The sequence below is a fragment of the Aulostomus chinensis genome, chromosome 11, assembly GCF_037954235.1.
Source record: "Aulostomus chinensis isolate RoL2024-O1b breed Wild chromosome 11, RoL_Achi_v1.0, whole genome shotgun sequence".
Lineage (NCBI taxonomy): Eukaryota > Metazoa > Chordata > Actinopteri > Syngnathiformes > Aulostomidae > Aulostomus > Aulostomus chinensis.
The window spans coordinates 9,324,138-9,344,802 of NC_141330.1; the positions used below are offsets into that span (position 1 = coordinate 9,324,138).

The 20,665-nt window shown below is 43.6% G+C and overlaps 3 protein-coding genes across 5 annotated transcripts; 2 read left to right on the forward strand and 1 right to left on the reverse strand.

The window, feature by feature from the left end:
• The first annotated feature begins 523 nt into the window (after window positions 1–523).
• p3h3 (prolyl 3-hydroxylase 3) lies at window positions 524–8,213 on the forward strand. Its single transcript, XM_086218193.1, has 16 exons — window positions 524–1,050; window positions 1,658–1,842; window positions 1,958–2,116; window positions 2,353–2,545; window positions 2,631–2,762; window positions 3,721–3,863; window positions 4,011–4,100; window positions 4,179–4,231; window positions 4,314–4,393; window positions 4,469–4,596; window positions 4,674–4,769; window positions 4,908–5,058; window positions 5,146–5,263; window positions 6,248–6,323; window positions 6,404–6,544; window positions 7,094–8,213. The coding sequence occupies exons 1-16, from the start codon at window positions 762–764 to the stop codon at window positions 7,244–7,246; spliced, it is 2,187 nt and encodes a 728-aa protein (XP_086074319.1). The 5' UTR covers window positions 524–761; the 3' UTR covers window positions 7,247–8,213.
• Window positions 8,214–8,306: 93 nt separating this feature from the next.
• gnb3a (guanine nucleotide binding protein (G protein), beta polypeptide 3a) lies at window positions 8,307–17,455 on the forward strand. 2 transcript variants are annotated; one of them, XM_086218197.1, is made up of 9 exons: window positions 8,307–10,514; window positions 13,152–13,272; window positions 13,395–13,540; window positions 14,196–14,259; window positions 14,765–14,927; window positions 15,020–15,086; window positions 15,177–15,378; window positions 15,477–15,693; window positions 15,813–17,455. In XM_086218197.1, exons 2-9 carry the CDS (start codon window positions 13,216–13,218, stop codon window positions 15,917–15,919), a joined length of 1,023 nt encoding a protein of 340 aa, XP_086074323.1. In that variant the 5' UTR covers window positions 8,307–10,514; window positions 13,152–13,215; the 3' UTR covers window positions 15,920–17,455. The 2 variants fall into 2 exon arrangements, with proteins under 2 accessions (XP_086074323.1, XP_086074322.1); XM_086218196.1 differs by having other exon boundaries at window positions 8,310–10,484.
• Window positions 17,198–20,111, reverse strand: cdca3 (cell division cycle associated 3). 2 transcript variants are annotated; one of them, XM_086218194.1, is made up of 6 exons: window positions 19,977–20,111; window positions 19,201–19,347; window positions 18,997–19,117; window positions 17,992–18,912; window positions 17,568–17,632; window positions 17,198–17,485 (listed from the first exon to the last, which is right to left on the reverse strand). In XM_086218194.1, exons 2-6 carry the CDS (start codon window positions 19,330–19,332, stop codon window positions 17,396–17,398), a joined length of 1,329 nt encoding a protein of 442 aa, XP_086074320.1. In that variant the 5' UTR covers window positions 19,333–19,347; window positions 19,977–20,111; the 3' UTR covers window positions 17,198–17,395. The 2 variants fall into 2 exon arrangements, with proteins under 2 accessions (XP_086074320.1, XP_086074321.1); XM_086218195.1 differs by having other exon boundaries at window positions 19,201–19,354; window positions 19,976–20,100.
• Between the last annotated feature and the right edge of the window lie 554 nt (window positions 20,112–20,665).

The window sequence follows — 20,665 nt, forward strand, 5'->3', positions numbered from 1 at the left end:
CATTAGATCTGGTCCAGATCAAAATCCACTGTACTTCAGGGAGGCAAACCACGTATAAGCCACCTAGGAGATCTCTGAGCCCCAAAATATATATATTTTTCATCATTGTGAGTCCTTTATTATATTTGCTAACATCCAAAATTGGCCAGGATTTCACCACTAGGACTCATTAAATACGGAGACCTGAGGAATTTATCTAAACAGTTTCCAGTTTGTTGAAGGTTTATTATATTTTCAAAAATATTGCAAGAAAAAGTGATTTCACAGTTTGCATGAAAAAATATGCAGACCTCAACTGACCAGGTACAGATTAAAAAAACTAAATTTAGAGGGGTTCATCCTGGGCTAGGTTACAAAGAACACCTAAGAAACGGACTAAAACACAGTTTCAGATTAGTGTAAACGTTATTCCGCTTGGAAAATGGTGCTGTCGACATCATCACATACAAACGTGCTTTCAATCTGCCCTATTCGTGTATTTACGGTAATCTCTGTTACGCTCAAACAACTGCTTCCTCTCGCGGTTACTTAAAGGTATGACAACTCGACTCGCTGGGCAGTATTTGGCAAAGTACATGGTAAAGTACTCTTTCGCCCCGGTTTAAGAATAAATTAAATGTAAAACGTCTAGCTCGATGTTAACGGGGGTAACTGACAAACCCTCACGTGGCACGTGAGGAAACTTTCATGCTCCTCCGTGCCCTAAAATATTTTCCATAGTCCCTCCTCTTCTCCAAACTCTGCTCACTGCACCCCGGACCATGGCGCTTCACTCCGCTCTGTTCACTGTATACGTGGCGTCTCATGTCGCTATCCTTGCATTTTTTACTTTCGCCTCAGCAAACCCGGGTGGCAGTAACGTTTTGACACTTTTGCCCCCGTATGATTTTCTATACTACAAAGGGGTGCGTTCGTATTTCGGCGAGGAGTGGGCGAAGGCTGCAGAGCTGCTGGAGAGGTCCCTCGTTACCAAGGAGGCACTGTTCAGGGTCCGCAGGCAGTGTCACGATGAATGTGTGGATGCAGGACGAGAGGCTCTCCACAAATTGGGTAAATTGTTAGATTAAAAGAAATACGTGTGTGTGTGAGTGTTTATATATAATCCTACCAACACACAAACTGTACCCAAAACATACTCAGCACTTATTAGTGTCTTCCTCTGTGTGAACGGTAAGTCAGTAGAATTTACCTCCAAGAGATACAACACCTCACCTTCAAAGTTATGACACAGTCACTACATGTTAAAGGAGAACACTTTTAGTTTAGTTGTGTCATAGCTAGTAGAATGTACTGTTACCTAGCATTAGTCCCGGCAGTAATCCGCTTGTTCATTTAAGATAAGCTAATTAATTGTCTGAATTCTCATTTCTGTTAAATAACTTCAAAGAGTTGTTAGAACCATTAACAAGCAACTACGGTGTATTAGTTGCTACCCTTGTGGCTCTGTCTGTGTCAACAGTTAGCTTTATGATCTACAAGAAGAAAAATTAAGAATCCCCAAATCATAAATTGGAACTCTACAAATATGAATTAGACAGATGTAGCTTTATGTATCTGTTAGCATTTCCAGCCACTGAACCACTATAGAATAGAACTTACCAGACTGGATCTTAGTTTGATGGCAGTCTAAGAAAGGAGTATCTTTCTGTGTTCTCAGACTCTGAAGAGGGGAACCTGTGGGACCTCTGGTCCTTGGACTGGGTGCAGCAGAAGGCCGAGTGCTTGAGGTACTGTGTTGGGCGCTCCGTCACCATTGAAGGACAACTTCCTGTTTCTAGTGACATCGAGTATGAGTTCAGCTCCCGCAACCCCTACAACTTCCTGCAGGTCACATACTACAAGGTATTAATGTGTTCTTGAGGTATCGCATCATATTATATAAGCGTACATACCGTGATTCTTTGAATCTCGTGACTCGTATTATGATAACACCACCTCTCATCTTCCACTACGTCAGTTGGAAAAGCTGCAGAAGGCGGCAGCGGCGGCTCAAACCTACTTTGTGGCAAACCCCAGTCACCTGGAGATGAGGAACAACATTGAGAAGTACAGAAGGATGGAAGGAGTGACGGATGATGACTTTCAGGATAGAGAGCTTGAGAACGAGAAACACTGGGTGAGCGAGAGTGGGTGAGCTTTGAATGCTCAGGGATTCCACCCTTCTACCTGAGAGAACTCCTGGCTCTCTCACCTGCCAGCACTGGTGAACGCTGGTGGAACAGATTATGTCAACTCAGACAGACTTGTTACATCATGGTTACACTTGACTGCAAAAGGCTTAAATGACTCGTGAAATGAGCCTAGCATCTCTGATGTACTCGTGTGTTGTTGTTTTTTTGTGATCACATGCAGGTGCTGTACGATTCTGCGCTCCAGCACGAGGCCTCATCTGACTGGGCGCAGGCAGCACAGAAATGGAGAGAATGCGTGAACGAAACGATGCGGCAGACCGAGGAGTGCAGGGTGCAGTGTGTGGTTGCCTGTCAGCGGCTTCCTGAGGACAGAGGGGTAGACAGTGCGGACGGCGTGTTTGAGAAAGCTGCAGGTACATGATAACGGGGCGGGACCACCACCTCTTTTGTTTTGAACCAGACCAAAACTGCATTTCAACTTTTTGTCTTGTCCACCAGCTCTGTCCCTCTCCCTGTTGTCATGCCAGCAGTCCTGTGTGACTCAGGTTGCCACACGTCCTGGAAGGATTTCTGCTCAGGAGGACTTCCTGCCCACACAGCTGGAGCACATGCACATAGCACAATTTAAAGGTTAGTGTCTGGAGGCCGAAGTGATGACAGCTTAGCTTGTTCATCAGTGCTTTGGAGGCTCCTCATATTCATCTCCTTCTGTACTTCTTTTGCCTCACAACCACAACATTCAGTCATACTCTACCCATATATTTGTAGCATGAAAGCTAATCGAGACACCCAACCAAGACATCAGTTAACAAGCTCTAAAATGCATCGTCCAGTATAGTCCTCATCTGGTTTATGCTCAGTGATCCGTAACACTTTGATTTGAACTTCAAAAACAAAGTATAACACTTCCTGTCTGGTGCTGTTCCAAAAAGACATTCCAATAATAAGAGATCTGCTTAGTGATGCATTATTATAATCAGCCACAACAAATGAGAAAAAATGTACAAATCAGCTGGATTTTTCTCAAGATTGACTTAAGTCTTTTGTCAACCTTGCAAAGTGTCCTGCAGGGATGACCCTCCTCTCAGAGACAAGCTGGTTCACTACCGTTAGTCGTGAACTGGACTGCACCCACGTGTGAGAGGGAATAATTATCCTCTGGTAACACTTCGCTGAACATGTGAAAGAGTTCTGTCTAATCAGAAGGGCTAAATTACTGCTGCAAAGGAAACCTTTGGGATTTTAGAATTTGAGGACTTTGTATATTTTAGGATTAGCTCCATCCGTCCATCCATTTTCTGTAGCGCTTATCCGTTAGGACAGGTCACCAGTCTGTCGCAGGGCCATCAGGAGCAATTAGGGGTGCAGTATCTTGCTGAAGGTTACTTGGACATGGTGACCGGGGGAAGTGAGGATCAAACCAGCGACCTTTTGGTTGCTAGACGGCCACTGTACCTCTGAGCCACCCAGGATTAGATCATAATCCCTTTCCATAACAAACTTTATTCATTGTGTTTATGATGAGTATGGTTATGTAGTTCTTGTTTTGGTACCAGTGGTGGCAGCTGTGTTCTCTGTTTCCCTACAGCTGGAGATATCAGTGGAGCAGTGCAGACGCTTCTCTCACTTCTCCTGTTTTACCCCTCTGACAAGGATTCCATGGACAACCTGCAGCTCTACTTTGAGACACTAGGAGGCGACAAAGAGACACAGAACACAAAGCCTGCTCAGGTACCCTTCAGTAAAACCTCTCTTCAGTGCTAATAATTACCTGTGTTCCTCCTGTTTATGCTCTAACAGATATTGACATCTAACTCTGTTCTGTCTTGTCATACTTTTTGCATAGTGACTCTATTTTTTTGTGTACTGTTGGTGCAGGAAATGGTCCGATATGTGAGCCGCTCTTTGCAGGAGAAGAAGTTACTCTATTTCGGTGTGGAGAACTTAGATTTCAAATTCACCGACCCAGTAAGTACTCATGCCCAAAGAATATGATTATGATTTAAAGGGGAAAAACTCAAAGTTAAACATTGGTTTCCTCTATAGGATCTTTGGACTCCTGAGGACGTGGTACCTGAATCACTAAGAGAGACCTGGAGGTGACACAATTAAGAGCAAAGTTATTCAGTAAATTTAGTAAAAGTTAATGTAATTTCAGTCAATATTTCTGTGTTTCTTCAGGGCTGAGAAGGAGAAAATGAATGAAAAGATGAAGGAGGGCGAGCAGCAGGAAGAAGTGGATGACAGTGGTTTTTATGCAGGTAAAACAATCATACATTGCTGTTGGTAGCGGCTTAGACTTTCTCTTACATGTTTTCAATTTTTCTCCTCCTCAGGTGGGCCGGTCCGTCAGGTGGGCGTGACCATCACTATGGATGACAACATCCTAAATGGGACGAATCGTGTAGTGTTCGATGGAGTCATGACTGAGAAGGAGTGTGACAGAATAGTGCAGCTAGCAACAGTAAGTTCGGACTCTTAGATAGTCACCGTCACACCCTCAACTTGAAATTACCGCCCGTTTCCTTGTCTCCCTAAAAGGCTGTGGCATCTGCTGGAGACGGTTACCGAGGGCGACGGTCTCCACACACACCTCATGAGACATTTGATGGCCTCACCCTCCTCAGGGCTGTAAAGGTGGGTCAGCCCACACAGACATGTCCCATGTTTTTTAGAAAGCAAAGAATCAAGTATCACCCCAGCTTGATGTGCAGCTGTTGTTTCATGCTTAGAACGTTAATTTATGTGCATTTCTCATTGTTTTCTGGACCCCAGTTGGCTCAAGATGGTCAGGTGAACTTCACAGACACGAAGCTGTTATATGAGCTGGGCGAGAGAGTGAGAGTCCTGCTTCACTCCTACTTTAGGAGCCCCTCGGGCCTCTTTGTTGCTTTCACACACCTGGTCTGCCGCAGCGCTATTGCAGGTAATAGCAACAACACGCACAGGGGAGATCGTTGTTAGATTATCTAAAGAGCTCTCCCCGAGTTGAAATCATCTTCCATGCTTTAAGGGGACCAGGAAGGCCGACTGGACCTGTCTCACCCCATCCATGTTGACAACTGCCTCCTTGAGCCTGAGACCAAGCAGTGTTGGAGGGAACCACCAGCCTTCATACACAGAGACCTCAGGTCTTTTCCCATTCTGAAACAGTCTGGTTGTAGAGATGGTGATGCAGGTTCTTGGGTTTTTGAAAATTTGGTTTACTGCTTTGGTCAAAATTGAAATATGCCTTTCATCCCCCCGGGGCATACACAAGACCCAGAGGATGAATCTTATTGACGTTGATTGGCCTAGCAACTCTTCTCGCAAATATTCATTTCTGATTAATTGCTTATTTATTTAGTCAAACCCAAAGATGCGTCAACGAATGTCTTGTTTTGTCCAGAACCCAAAGATGTTCAGTTTACTGACATAGAGGGGTAAACAAAATCAAAAATATTTACATTTGAGAAGCGAGAATTAAATGATTAAAGTTTTAGATTCAAACTTAATTGACTGTCAGAATAAGTGATTAATTTGATAGTTGAAGTTTAATCAATTAGTCGTTGCAGCTCTAACCGTAGCTGCAAAATGAATTATGTTCTCCACGACCTCAAAAAGAGGTCCACCGCTCAATAGATCCCTCAGTATCACATCATAGAAAAGGAAAGAAGGGCATCCACATGCAAAGCTACACAATGAACACGTGTCCTGTTGTTTGCATAAATAAATGGAGAAGAGGGTGATTAAAGAGTAAAATAAGTATCTGTCAGAAGACTTTGATCTTACAGAGAGAGTTTGATATTCGTGGGTGAACTCACCTCCTGCCCAGTAGCTGTGGGATATTGGTTTTCAGTGTTGAAGAATTATCCTCCTTGGAGAAACAAATCTACCAAGATGGTTAAGATGGTCACATGCTTCACCAATTTCCCTTGGCTCAAAATAAATTGCTCTCCGAATATTGATGACTGTGACTTCTGTAAGGGACGTAGCCTCTTTTTATGTAATTGTTGTTTTTTGTTTTGTTTTTTTTACAGGAATTGGTGAGGGTAAAATCAGAGAAAACTAATAGCCTAGTATTTGTTGTTGTTTCAAAGACATAATGAATAAAAAAAATACACCTCTGTCCACAGTGCCATTTTGTATTTGAATGACAACTTTGATGGCGGCGAGTTGTTCTTCACCAGCAGGGACACAAAGACAGTAACGGTAAGTGATCTTTTACTTTGATCCCAGATGTTATCTGAGGTCACTTCCTGTCACCAGTTCTATATTTGCTTGACTTTCAGGCTCGAGTGAAACCCACTTGTGGTCGACTGGTGGGCTTCTCCTCAGGTCCAGTAAATCCTCACGGTGTCACAGCAGTGACTAGCGGCCGCAGGTGTGCGCTGGCCCTTTGGTTCACCAAGGATAAGCTGTTCAGGGACATGGTGAGCATCACGATGACACACTCGACCGCCATCCTCTTCAGACCTGCTGCCTGCAGCCCTGTGCAGCACTTACAGGCTTACAGCTTAGCAAGGTTACTTCAGGTTCGCCCCTGGTTCTGGGTCTCAGATGGATGAGCTTCTAGCTAGACTGCGAAAAACCTGCATTGATGTTAAATTTGATATCCACAGTAATGTGTTGGTTTTTCCCTATGTGTGTTGATCCTGCTTCATAATACAGGCTCCTCTGGAGAGAGAATGATGCAAATCTAAAATCTGTCCTCATGCTTTGTCCTTCTGAATGCTCTTACCTGTGGCTATGAGTTGCTCTTGAGCTTGAGTTGAAAGTTCGGCTTTGAAGGGTTTAGTAAAGTTGGTCAAATATCATCGTAACATTCTCTCACTATCTCATGATTGCATGAACGGTGTTCAGCAATAGGGAATGCATGGCTTCAATATTAATTCCATACAATAAGAGACAAACAGGAGAAAAAAACCTGGAAATGAACTTTTTCTCATCAGTCATGTGTGCGATCGGTCTCTATCCTGCAGGAGCGAGACAAGGTGGAGGCCATGTGGGCGGCAGATGGACTGAGTGTGGAGAAAAAGGAGGACGAGAAAGAGAAGGGCAGCAGTTCCACTGCTGGCCGGAATGCTCGTAGCAGTAGGAGAGATAGAGTGGTTACAGGTAAAGATGAGTTGTGAGAGACGAGCTGGACCACTGATGCACTGCTCATCATCCCCAACACTCCATCCCACCAAACAAGGACTTTTCTGCCTTTACAAAACTGCTTGCAATTGTGTATATACTGTATTTATACTTAATATAATGCAGGTAAGTGAAGGAGGCATTCCCTCTGCAGGTCAGTCTTCGCTTTTGTTCCCCAGATGAAGATGTTGTCAATCAAAATGTTGCTTTGTGAGAATAAAAGTTGTTAAATGGAGAGGATAACAGTCCGCGGACACGTTCTCCCTCTCTCTTTTATTTTTTTTACTTGACTTTACTTTTAACTTCTCTGTGACTATGAAGACGATAGAATTTAAAAAAAAAAATCCCACACTCTGCCAAGCACTACATGTCAAATGCATGCAACTGAGGAACAGAGAGCATTCAAGCAAGAGAGGAGACAAAAAAGGGCAGGAAAGTGAAAGCAAGGCTGCATTAACTCTAAAGGGATTACCTCTCACTCCATGGCTGTCTGGAGATAAATTAGAAATGAAAGAGTTAATACTTCAGTGCCTGTCTGTTAAAAGTAGAAGCATGTGATAAGATGTGCGATTAGATACGTGATGATAGAGACGACAGTGAGAGTTAGAAGAGGGAACAGCAAGAGAGAGGTGCGCGGGGGGGAAGGATAGAAATAGAGAGATTACTGTTAATCCCTCATAAATGAGTGCATTTGTTTATGAAGCTTAAAAAATCTCCCATTTGGAATATGGAATAGTAATCCAGCGAGAGATCATTTAATCATTCATGTCCAGTGGAGTGAAAGTCTCCACCACCCACTTCTGTCTTCCCATTACAACCAGTAGCTCCTTTCAGCCCCCTCCTCGGTGTCATCTTGTGCATTAGGATCCTAGTCCAGCACTGTTTATGGCCCATATTAACACTCTCACTCCCCCCGTGTTATAATCCCTCGCTGCCGCTGCCGCAGAATTGGGTCGGCAGGGCTGTTTAATGGAGCCTTGGCTTTAAACTTTTCTTTTGCTCACATGCTGAAAACATGCAGCATCCTAAATATCTGCATTAATCTTCTCTTAAGTAGGTGTTATGGCGATATAATGCGTCTTAGATATCCGCTCACTCTCAGCGGCGTGATGACCTACTGTTCTAATTACACATCAGATTCAGGAAGCCCTAACAACGAAATGATGTCATGCTTCCATATTTTCTGTGATTAGAAGAAATTATGTAAGCTTAGTTACAAAACTGAGGCTGCAGCTTCCTGTTGTCATTTTAACTTTATGTGAGTTGATGACAGGAGAGCTCATCTTTGACGCTGCACTTCCTACCATTTGTGGTCTGAACCCTATATTTGGCATTTGGTTTTCTTGAAAGCTGCCTTACTACATTATCAGACAAAATAACAGCAAATATGAGTGATGGGGATCAAGTTATTCTTTATTTCATCAAACATCCCAACCATTTATCAGAAAAGCCTCTTTTACCAACTTGAACTGGGATCATTTTAATGTCCCAGTTAGCCCAGTTATCTCTGACCAAAAGTGCAAACAGGAAATCAATTCTTCTTCGCCATTCTAAAACAGTAGCCTACACAGGATACTATGTGCTGTCCTTTAAATGCCAGCTACTGTTTATGAGCAGGGAACAAGAACTGATCAGAATCTGGGAGGAGAGAGATTTGTATCGTAACATCCCTATCAAAGAAACTCTCTACCCTCCTCTTTTCTCTCTTGTACTGGTCACTTGTCTGATGAGTCACATGGAGCCACAGAAATAATTTAAGAGGCAGATTTTAATCTCCAGTGTGTCCTTGTGAGGGCTGCTAACATTTTCATCATCTTGCTCACTCGTTTCCTCAATTTCACGGTTGAATTTGACACAGTTGTTACAGTGACATTCCCATAATGAGCAAATCTGATAAATGCTGACAGTAATGATGTCATGGAAAAAAGACGATAACCAACATTAAATGAAGAAGAAACCTTAAAAGCTGCAATAATATAAGTGTCAATCTAAGTTACTGGGTAGGATGAGAGATCTTATAGGATTGTAGCAGCCACAGTCTGCTCTGCTTGTGTTGTAACTCTGCCTGAGTCAGTCAGGACCAACACTAAACCTACAGAGCTGGACATGTCACATGTTAATACATTTGAAACGGATTAGTCCAAATAATTTTAGGGGCATTTTTTTCTTTTATCAGTCCTTGGTCCTTTACCGCTGTGACTGGGTGGACATTGAAATAGAACAGCTTTGGAACAACTATTATATTCTCCACCCCATTCAAAATAAAGAGCAAGAAAGTGGGTGTGATGGCAGAGTCGCGCTTCTAGATTCTATGTCTACAGTAACAGCAGTGGTGTGAACTCTCCAGCAGGCATGGGAGATCAAGCGGAGCGCAATGTGAGTTCACCACGGGGATGTCTGGGCCAATCACAGGGGAGCCCAGGGCTCCTCATCCTGTCCAAGAGTCTCTCTTGTTCAATAAACTCTGTAAGTGATGATGGACTTCAGCATGTGACTGTCACCTTACACACTAATTAAGCGGCTGCTGTTGAAAAGAGCATCTTGGGCCTGGCAAAAGGAGATTTTTCTCAGGGAATATAGCGGCAGAGCTACTGGTGCTGTGGGTACTGCAGCTACAGGTGAAGGCCGAGTCGTCCTGTTTGGTAAGAAAGAGGTGCAGTTATTGCTGCTCCCCCTGTCTGATCTGCCTATCTCCCTCTCGGCCAGTAAACTTTCTAATATTAGCTTCAACTCAGGTTTACAGAACACAAACCCTCCTGCCATTCATGGAACTATTATGGACTCTCTCAGCACCATAAAAAGCCATGTGCCCAAGTCCTCTATTTATCTTTTTTCCCCTCCCCTCCGTGATTTCCATCTCTTAGTTTTTAATTCACCCCTGCTCATGTCTTGTGACCCCTTAACCACATTTTGCACCTTGTTTGCCCCCACCACCACCACATCCCTCCTCTCTTTTTGTCTCTTTTACCCCCACCCGCTCTTCTCTCTGTCCATCCCAGGGTTTATCCCCTCATCACTGATCTCTCTTCATCCCTCCAATCCTCATCTGTTCCTCATAGGAATAGAGAGAGTGAGATACGGAGGAATATCAGACTGTGTGCGATACCAAAAGTGAATGAGCGGGAGGACGTGTAGCAACAGGAAGGCTGCACTTATGACAACGCTCAGAGGGAGACTGCTGGAGGAGTGTGATTAACAGTCGACCAACACATCCTGAGAGAAGTCTCCTAACTGGTGAGGCCATCATCGTATTTTACTATTTACGTAAGTGGTTCTTGCGAGTTTGTTGCGACACGCTTGAAGGATTGTATCTGGAAAATTGAGTTCCAGGTTGCTATTAAATTAGTAAGCAACCTTTTTATAATTTGGCAACTGTTTTTACTATGTGTTTGACAACAAAAATAAAGTGTCAATCCTCACTGGAAAAGTTTTGTTTGCTATAATGGTTCACACTCTTCTTATTTATGAAGAATACTGCAATAGTAAAAAAAAAAACATAGATTCAGTACAACTTTTTTTTTTAGTGTAGCGTATTGATACATGTTTAATGCCTTTATTTCTGTTGAATGTTGTTGTTTGTGCCACACAAACAGATGGATTGACACAGGATCAGCGTGCAATGCCGATCTTGTCATATGGACTGATAATCTGGGGAAAAAACAAATTCCTTTTGTTGTCTGATTCTTAATACTCTCTCACGTAATCTGTGTGATGAGACTAAGCTAAATTGGTTTGTTGATATATTCAATAGTTACTCATCGAGTAACTCAGCAAATATTGTCCGAACTACTGTCTATGAAAATGTAAGAAAAAGATGTGTGGTGTCGCAATATCAATATAAAAGTGATTTAGTGAGGTTTCGAGGGACTTATTGAAATAAATGATGGATGAGATAAAAACGAATAGCTGTTCTTGAACTAATCCATCTGAGGTATGAATGAAAAAAAGGGAACGACTGGATTTTAAAATCATATTAAATTGCAGCATTACCACAAATTAGCCGTATTATTGATTTGCTGCATCGGCTGCGTTATTAAACTATAAACAATACGGCCAAATCTCTGTCAGTCAGCACATTTGTCTTGTGGGTTGAATGTAATCGCGTGGCCCAACAGTTAATTAAGTGTTAACTGGCTTCAATGAATGAAAGGCACCGTTAGTCGTATTAAACATTAAGTGATTTTTTTAAAGTCGGACCAATTTTTCCCTCTCTGATCAGAAGATCTCAGGTGCAGCAAAGGTGCAAACATCATGCCGCCGCAGTCAGACTCAAGTTCACAGGTCCAGAAGCAGCGCCATCACTCCAACTCTCACGACTCTCCATCCTGTTCCACCTCCATCTGCCCCCCTCCCTTCCCCTCCTCCCCTTTCTCCATCTCTTATCCAGATGCAAAGAGCAGTCAGTAATCGGATGAGAGCAGATTTGATTCAAAAGGCTTCCCTTAAAATCTCAGCCAGTGGGATTTAAAACTCACTCTCCTGCCTCGCCTCTTACCCTCCACCCCACCCCACCCCACCCCAGCCCCCATTCCCTCCCTCTCTTCTGCTGTGTTAATGCACTTCACTATCCAGCAACCCCTTGCAGTCATTTAATCACATGGAACAATGGCAGGGTCGCAGGAACAGAATGGCAAAAGGGTAATAGCACGACGAAAAACACTCAAGCATTCATTACCGCACTCATTATCAAAGCAATTTCCCATCTGGTGTAAATCCCCTGTTACCAGTTTCAGGGCCAAGGTAGTCATCATCAGCTGTTTAAGGCTTGACACCCAAGCAGTTGAGGTATTTGAAGTATAAGGCCACAAATCAGCACTCTGATTTCATTACAACATGCTCCGGGGGTTCTTATTGTTCTTTTTAAGCTCTAGAGCTGGATAAAGGATAGAGCCCACCATCAAACAAATAAAGCAAATCTCCTTCTTTTACAGAGTCTCTCCCTTCCTCTCCTTTTCACTTTAAACAAATTATAGGCAAATCCATTTGGTCATGTGTTTTGACAGGCACACTAATTCAAATAGTGAAGGAAAGAGAGAGAGAGGGAGAGAAAGAAAGAAAGAGAGGTTGCTGCAGGGACAGATAAGATCAAGAAAAGTATTCCGTCCTGTCAGTTTTCAAGGTAAGAACAAGGAAATGGCATCGTGACACTTGATTTAAAAGGGAAAATCATTTATGGTATCTGAATGTGTATTGCAGTTTAGTTATATTTTGCTGATTTAACATAAAGGAAGCGTGTTCCTGTTTGAACCTTCCGTATGAGATCGTGACTCTGCCTTTTCACTCGTGCCTTGATTACATTTCTCACACCTGTATGAGTTTGTCCATTAGGCAATTGGTTGACTGCTAAACGTTGCTCATTTAATCATGACATTACCAAATTCAATAGCCATCAACATTAGAAAGAGTATTAAACGGCACAAACCTCCCTATCACGGTTGTAAATTTGCCAGGAGCTGAGAGGTGACTGTCTGAGAGCTGAAGCAGTGATGACATTATTACAGGACGTACTGGTTTGTGTGTACATTCAGGGTGAGGATGTGTGCGCTCAACAAGTGTCCCAACATCTGAAGGACAAATACCTTCACTGTTAATGTCAATTGAATATTCATACCTTCTGATGTGTGTCTAAGTGTGCGCACTGACGTAGGCGTGCTCTGTGGGTTTCTGTGAGTGTGTGTGTGTGTGTGTGTGTGTGTGTGTGTGTGTGTGTGTGTGTGTGAGTTTTTATGAAAGTTTGCAAAGCAGACGAAAGATGAGTTTGACTTGCAAAGTAGTTGGAGACCAGAACGAGGCGCAGGTCAAACTCCGACATGAAGGTTTAGAGTAGAGGAAGAACGTTGTTTGTTTTTTTTAATTGACGTGTTTTGTAAAAAGCTGGATTCATACGTTTTTTTTTTTCAGGATCATCAGCTTTCCTGTCGTCTCTCCCTGTCTCCACTGGTGACAGTGCCTAACAACCATCGCCATGGGTGAAATGGAGCAGTTGCGAAAGGAGGCCGACAACCTCAAAGACCAGATCACTGTCAGTAGGCGACAACAAGAATAACACTCATCTGTAGTACTGTGTGACTTTGTTCCGCTTCAGTTCTTCGGTTTTGTGTACACCAGTACCGACAGTAACCCGTGTCTCTGTGTCCTCCCCAGGCTGCCCGGAAGGCGGTGCAGGACACCACCCTGCAGGAGGCAGCCGCCAGCATTACTGTGGTGGGCCGTGTCCAGATGAAGACCAGGAAAACATTAAGGGGTCACCTTGCCAAGATCTATGCAATGCACTGGTCCACTGACTCCAAGTAAATACACAGGCCTATTGTTCATTCAGTTAACTCATGCCTGCTGTTTCATTTCATTTAATTTCACAGCCAAGATGCCATGTTGTATATTACATTTAGAACAAAATAGAGTCAGTGAGTATTGGCGAATAAGGGGATGCATTTATTATAATCCACTGGGCCAGTACAGATGCAACAATATCCAACAACAACAATGTGGCTGATACCCAATACCAGTGTTTTGTGTGTTGGTCTATTTTGATCTTGCTATCTATCCATGTTCATTTTTATCTCACATCAACAAAGAAAACTCAGCCACCAATATATGGCTGACAAATGGGCGGCTCTCTAGAACATCTATCTAGAAAGGCATTCATATCTGTCTGTATGCACCTCGATTAGCTCAGCAATTGTTCAAAATAAACCGGCACTTATGTTTCTGGTGCTTCGAAGGAAAAGTGCTGATATTGCAGTCTGGGGTCAGACAATGACAGAGTGAGATCGAAGTCAGAACCGTGAGATAAGAAACAAAGATAAAAGTTGGGGAGAGTTTTGATGTCAGACTGCCATGATAGCGCTCCTAAATTTGAGTGAGCTTCATTCAGTGCTCCGGCCTAATGTGACAGTACAGTAGCTAAATGTGAGAGTAACCGTATGTAACCTCTGTCACCACCAGGCTGTGTGTCAGTGCCTCACAGGATGGAAAACTCATAGTGTGGGACAGCATCACAACCAACAAGGTAGGAAAGAGCAACACATGAAAATACACATACAGGTGTGAGATATTTCAGAAAGCCTCTGTAAAATATTGAATATCCATTGTAGAATAAAAGAGCAATAAATCATAAACTCACTCGGTTTGGATTATGCTGAAACATGTTGTGGACAAGCTGTGGACCCTCTATGTAACTAGCTGCACTGATTGTGTCTCGTCATTGTTGTGTGGAGTTTGTTTTTGAGCATTTTGAGCTCTGAAGAGACAGAAACAATCTAGTAAAGCTGCTGCAACGTTGACAAATTATTCTGTCCGAGTGACTCCTCTATCATCACACATTTGATACATTCCTACAAAGATCTACAGACAATAGCAGTTTAGACACTCAAAAATGCAGCTATTATGATACAAAACGAGGTTTGATTGACAGGATTCAAAACAGCGCCAGCTGTAGTCTGAAGTGTGTAAATGTAAATGTGTGGGGTTCAGTTGGAAGACCACGATCTGACGAGTCCTCTGTGTTTCCTCAGGTGAACGCCATCCCTCTCAAGTCATCCTGGGTGATGACTTGTGCCTATGCACCTTCAGGGAACCTCGTGGCTTGTGGAGGTTTGGACAACATGTGCTCCATCTACAACCTCAAGGGCAAAGATGGCAATGTCAAGGTCATGCGTGAGCTGGCGGCACACACAGGTTGGACGTCTCAGCTTGGAAATTAAGGCACCATTGCTGATTCCAGTTGCATATGACGTGGAGCTTATTGTGGTTTGTCTTTGGGTATCCAGGTTATCTGTCCTGCTGTCGTTTCCTTAGTGACAGTGAGATCATCACCAGCTCTGGAGACTGCACTTGGTAAGAGCACATGAAGATTCATTTTCCTGTTTGTGTTGTGAATAAACCTCTCATGTCTTCACAATCACCTGTTATCCTTCTTTCCTCTAGTGTACTATGGGACATTGAGACAGGGACCCAAAAGACTGTCTTCGCAGGCCACCAGGGAGACTGTATGTCCCTCGCAGTGTCCCCAGACTTCAAGTTCTTCATCTCAGGAGCATGTGACTTCACTGCCAAGCTGTGGGACATTCGGGAGGGCACATGCAGACAGACCTTTGGAGGCCACGAGAGCGACATCAATGCAATTGGGGTGAGGATGAGGGGGATCCTAGTTCTAGATCCTAGCTCTGTATTTGCTCCACTTTGAGGCTTAAAGTTGTTCATTATGTCAATTTCCCATTTCTTCAGTTCTTCCCCAACGGGAACGCTGTGATAACAGGGTCAGATGACGCCACCTGTAAGCTGTATGACCTGAGAGCTGACCAAGAGCTCATAACTTACCAGGACTCCAGCATCATGTGCGGGGTCACCTCTCTCGCACCCTCTCTGTCTGGACGACTGATACTGGCTGGATATGATGACTTCAATGTCAATATCTGGGACTCGCTGAAAGCTGAGAGAGTGGGTGAGTGTGGCTAGGAGACGCAGGTGGTGCAACCTGAGCAATTTCAGTTAAAAGAAAACTTTAAAATGCCCAGTTTTTGCCTGGTTTTCATTCTATCTTCTCCTCTATGTGTGGTCCAGGAGTGCTGGCCGGTCATGACAACAGAGTTAGCTGTATTGGAGTATCTACAGACGGTATGGCGTGCTGCACGGGATCCTGGGACAGCTTCCTGAAGATATGGAACTGAGGCCATTCCTCGCTGGGAGGCAGAACAAGAGCAATTACTATCAACCTGGGAAAAAGAGAAGAAGCTAAAAAAAAAGGAGAGGGAAAGATGTAGGGTTGAGGAGCCGTATAAGGTGAGAAGGGGTATTTAACTGTGCCAAGTCCTATCTGATATGGAAGAGGGGTTGGAATGTGAAGAACGTCACATTGCGCTCTCACCATTTTTCTCACCTTATGGGAGGGGGGGATTTGGGATGGTTGAAGAAAAGATCATTCCTATCAATAGTTAATTACATGCGATTCCAATCGATATCCTTTAAGCATTCATTGGAGCAATTCAGTGATCGCTCTATGTTGCCAAATGGATATGGTAGCACACTGGATGAGTATGCCTCGAGGTACAGCCCAAGCAGGTTCACAATAAATAAACCAATATGCTCTTTTGTATCAAGCATATGTCAAATGAATAATATGAGCATTTCTGTTTCAGACTGTTGTTTGTTCTTAGTTTTGGTAGAGTCCCTATGTTTACTCCCTTTTCTAATTTTAATTAAAGTTGAGGAATAGTTTGCATTTGTCTACTATTAGTGTTGTTTTGTTTGTGATTGACGGACAAAATACTTGGATTTTTGGGTCTCATTTGGACTAACCCCCCCCCCCCCCCCCCGCACACATGGTTGCTAGACCTGAAAAGTGCTTTGAGTCAACTGTTGAACTGACAGATGGGATAATAAAATGTTATTCATGGTTCACTAAGCACTTAAACAAAGCCCACTTGTCTCAGGTCAGGACTTCGTATGAGTGTTAAATGGATGATAACAGCTTTTGTGTGCACAGAAGCAATATGAATGAGTCTATGTAACAGCTTAGGTTTTTGCTCTGGGTGGTGCCAGACAAACCTAATCATTTTACATTCGTGATAAAAACTTCGATAATACGGACGCCTCTTTTTTCACTGTGTAAAGAAACACTACCGCTTCAAAGACGGTCTAATAAAGATGGGATTCCGCTTTAGACGTGGCTTTATTGTTAATTACTGCGACATGCTGACTTCCATGTAGGGAGCGGGAGTCTAAAAGTATAAAATCATGGTTTTAACATGTGCATGGGACCTTGTATACATCAGGTCTCATCAATAGGTGAAGCTAGTTTTCCGCTGACACCACCGATTTTGTGGCATGCTCAAGTACTGCGTTTCCTTACAATCTGATTGACATAATTGAAATGTTAAGCAGTAAAATTTGGACTAAAACAGCGACAGACAAGTAAAAAAAAACAAAAAAACAATTTCAAGCACAAATATGTACACCAATAATTTTATTAATATTTACAAAAAGGACAAAACAAGAGAGACAAGGACAGAGTGGCAGTAAAAAGGAGTTCAGACAAAGACTTGGCAGTTTATGAAAACTGTACATTAAAAAAAAACAAAACAACAACTTGTTTTAAGATGATAAAATGTGGAAATGGAAGACTCTGTACATATTCCTGCAGTGCCTCATCTGTTCTCCTTATCCAGAGCCACAGCCAACACCCTGCCGTCCATCTGTCCCAGCCTCGGCTTGTCTGAGCTGGACGCCTTTGTCCTCTGAAATGAGAATAAAATATTTGCACTTTGGATTTAGCAGAACTAATGTTGCTTCATGAGGTCAAATGCTTGTGTGAAGTACCTGAGAACGCCCCCTGGGTGAGTTTGTCTCCTTGAGGATCTGCAGTGGTGAGCGGCCTTCAGTACCTAGAAAAAAATAAAATGAGGAAAAAATAACATCCATCCATTTTCTATACTGCTTATCTGTTCAGGGTCGCGGGGGGGGGGGGGGGGCTGCTGCACCCTATCCCAGCTGACACTGGGCGAGAGGCGGGGTTCACCCTGGACGGGTCGTCAATCCGTCACAGAGCTATCAGGAGCAATTAGGGGTTCAGTTTCTTGCTCAGGGATATTCGGACATGGTCACCGGGAGAAGTGAGGATCGAACCAACGACCCTTTGGTTGCTAGGCAGCCACTCTACCTCTAAGCCATGCCGCCTGAAAAAACAATACGTCGAGCAATAATGTTTGTCTCGTATAACAAAAGCTAACAGCTTTGTACGCACCTTTCTCCTTCAGTTTTCCAGACAGACCCTTGTTTTCATTGCTTACATTCTTGACAGCTACAGACACAGCAAGGGGAGAGGAGCCTCTTTTCCCACTGGGCCCTTGCACTGCTCTGGCTCTGAGCCCAGGGGCACCAAACCCTTTCCCCAACCACTGCGGTTTGAACACCACCTGACTGGGGCTCTTTGCATTAAAGGTGAGGCAGTGGATGCCGGTGTGCTGCTGTGGCTTGTCTGGACTTGGGATGGTTGGTGGCTCTGATGGAGCAGATGCAGGAGGCACAGGAGCTTCTTCAACCGGTTCATTTGATGCTGCAGGAGATGCCGGTAGCTCGGCTTCCTCTGGCTGCACAGGAGGAGTTGGAACTGGTAGATCGTTAGCGGCAAGCGGGGGCTCATCGGGGGTTGATGGTTCAACAGTGATGGAAGGAAGGGCATATGCATGATCCTCACCATCCCCAAGAGGCTCAGCATCCACACAAGGCACTGGAGATGAAGCGCTGTCAATGTGCACCTCAGCAAAGACCTGGGATGGTGTTGCTCCCTCGTGGCAGGTTAACAGGCTCATACTCAGTCTCTTGTGAAGAGGAGATTCCTTTGCTTCTTCAGCCTCCTCCAGGGTAAATTCTGCCTCTGTTTCTATTTCCACCTCCACCTGAGGCTCCTCAAGAAGCACAAAGGGGCTTGAGTCACCTATACTCTGGAGAGGGGGCTGGATAGCTGTGGTCAGGAGGGTGGCATGCTCAGCCAGTGAGCCGAAGGTCTGGGTTTTTGTAGGGGTCAGGAGAGGCTCAGTGGAGTCCAGTTCTTCATGCTTAAGGCCCTCCTCCTCTTCAACGGCATCGCTGGGGTGTTTCTGCAGGACTTTGCCCTCCACCTCATGATGGAACAAGCCCAGACGACGAGCAAAAGACCCCACTGCTGTAAGATGAACAGATCATCATGTTATATAGCCGTTGAAGGTGGGAGAAGTCCCCCTGAATGGGATCAATACCTGATAGTTACCTCTCATGACTTCTCTGACTGGGGTGCGGACGATGCCAATGGTTGGTGAGCGGGGATCACTGAATACTAGCGGACATTCACCTTTCATTTGAACAGATGCTTTTGCTATAGGTCCACCGACCTAGAAGGAATATTTAAAACAGTTGAACAATTTTAATGTTCAGCTCAGAGCGTGCGTAGAACGGGAACATCCAAATAATGTACCTGGATTGGTGTGCGACTGATGCCTGCTGATGGAGAGCGTGGGTCCACCAGATCGGCAACCCTGCTGTTTTTGATGGCTGGTTCTGGTTTAGCAGGTGCAGGTACAACCGGCTTGCTCTCACTAGATCCCATGATGCCTAATGTTACCTGGTTTCCAGGTAAGTATAACACAATTGAATACTGTTTTATAGATTACATTTGTTTTAACCTCAGCAAAATACAGAAGCAGCAAGACATGCAACACAAATCAGATACAGCAACAAAATATACAGTAAAGTCAAGTGTATACAAATAAATACTTATGCATTAGAGGAATCTAACCAGTATGTCTCGCTCTCTCTGTGTGTGTGTCTCTTTCTCACACGCACACACACACACACACACACACACACACACAAAATACAAGAAATGTTCACAACGGGCAAGTTAAACGTAAGTCCCGACAAAGTGCCGCAATATTATCGTCTCTTCTGTACAAAATGCGGACAAACTAAAGCTAATTAGAATACCGCAACGTTACTATATTAGATTAAGTAATTGAGGTTTGCTTCATTCATCAATACACTGTACAAAATTTAAGTCGCAGTGAGCTGGCTAACGTTAGCCAGGTAACAACAAGCTAGTTTACTGTTAGCTACGAGCAGACCAGCTCGCTGAGCTTTTCCAGTTTCCTTGTTAAAGTCCGGAAGTTTTGTAATATCCACAGGTTGAAATTAACAGGATTTACACTTGCATCAGCTGAAGAACATTATTCCTGATCTATTCTGTAAGCTTACCTTAAACAAGTCGGTCGAGCGTGTGATCCAATTTGTTTTAAAGCTCCGTCTTTACAATCTTGAGATGAACAGCGCAAGTACGACTCTTACAACATTTAAATGGCGCGGTTGCGTACATGCTACTTTTAAAAGAGCCAATCAGCGTGTGCATCGTCCCTTTCTCCTGAGCGCTGATTGGTTAAGATTATGACGGCTCAGACGTGGGCGTGGCATCCGGCTGCTTTTGGAAGAAAACAAATGTCATTTTGTACGTTAGACAGATCCGGCTGACACGTGCCCGAGATAACGAGGCACATAAATAGAAGAGGATAAAACTGATAACATTATTCGTGGAAGTTATTGTGAACATGTATTTGTCAATCAAATAGAACAACGATGCTGCGGAGGGCCACGAAAAATCCCTAACTACAGGGTTTTGTGATGTTTATTTCTCATTCTTGGAAAACTAATAAAAGATTGAGTACATAATGTGAAAAAGTGCATACACAAGTCAACTAAAAATAATGTTACTTTAATAAATAACAGATCAAGATGATCGACCTTAATATATCTATTTCCTTGATCTATTTGTAAATGATTAACTGTAACATGTTAATTGTAACACGTAAAATATAACTCAGTTTCGCACTTCATATTTTTGTGTAATTATATTCATAGCAGCTTTTCAATTGCTATGCATCCTGTTAATT

Coding starts and splice junctions, on each gene's coding strand:
- p3h3 (XM_086218193.1), top strand. CDS start 762: ATGGCGCTTCACTCCGCTCTGTTCACTGTATACGTGGCGTCTCATGTC. Junction 1,843..1,957: donor TGCAGGTCACATACTACAAG/GTATTAATGTGT, acceptor CCACTACGTCAG/TTGGAAAAGCTGCAGAAGGC. Junction 5,264..6,247: donor TTCATACACAGAGACCTCAG/GTCTTTTCCCAT, acceptor CTCTGTCCACAG/TGCCATTTTGTATTTGAATG.
- gnb3a (XM_086218197.1), top strand. CDS start 13,216: ATGGGTGAAATGGAGCAGTTGCGAAAGGAGGCCGACAACCTCAAAGAC. Junction 14,928..15,019: donor TGAGCTGGCGGCACACACAG/GTTGGACGTCTC, acceptor TTGGGTATCCAG/GTTATCTGTCCTGCTGTCGT. Junction 15,694..15,812: donor GCTGAAAGCTGAGAGAGTGG/GTGAGTGTGGCT, acceptor TGTGTGGTCCAG/GAGTGCTGGCCGGTCATGAC.
- cdca3 (XM_086218194.1), bottom strand. CDS start 19,332: ATGGGATCTAGTGAGAGCAAGCCGGTTGTACCTGCACCTGCTAAACCA. Junction 19,118..19,200: donor TCAGTCGCACACCAATCCAG/GTACATTATTTG, acceptor TATTCCTTCTAG/GTCGGTGGACCTATAGCAAA. Junction 17,486..17,567: donor CACCCAGGGGGCGTTCTCAG/GTACTTCACACA, acceptor TTCTCATTTCAG/AGGACAAAGGCGTCCAGCTC.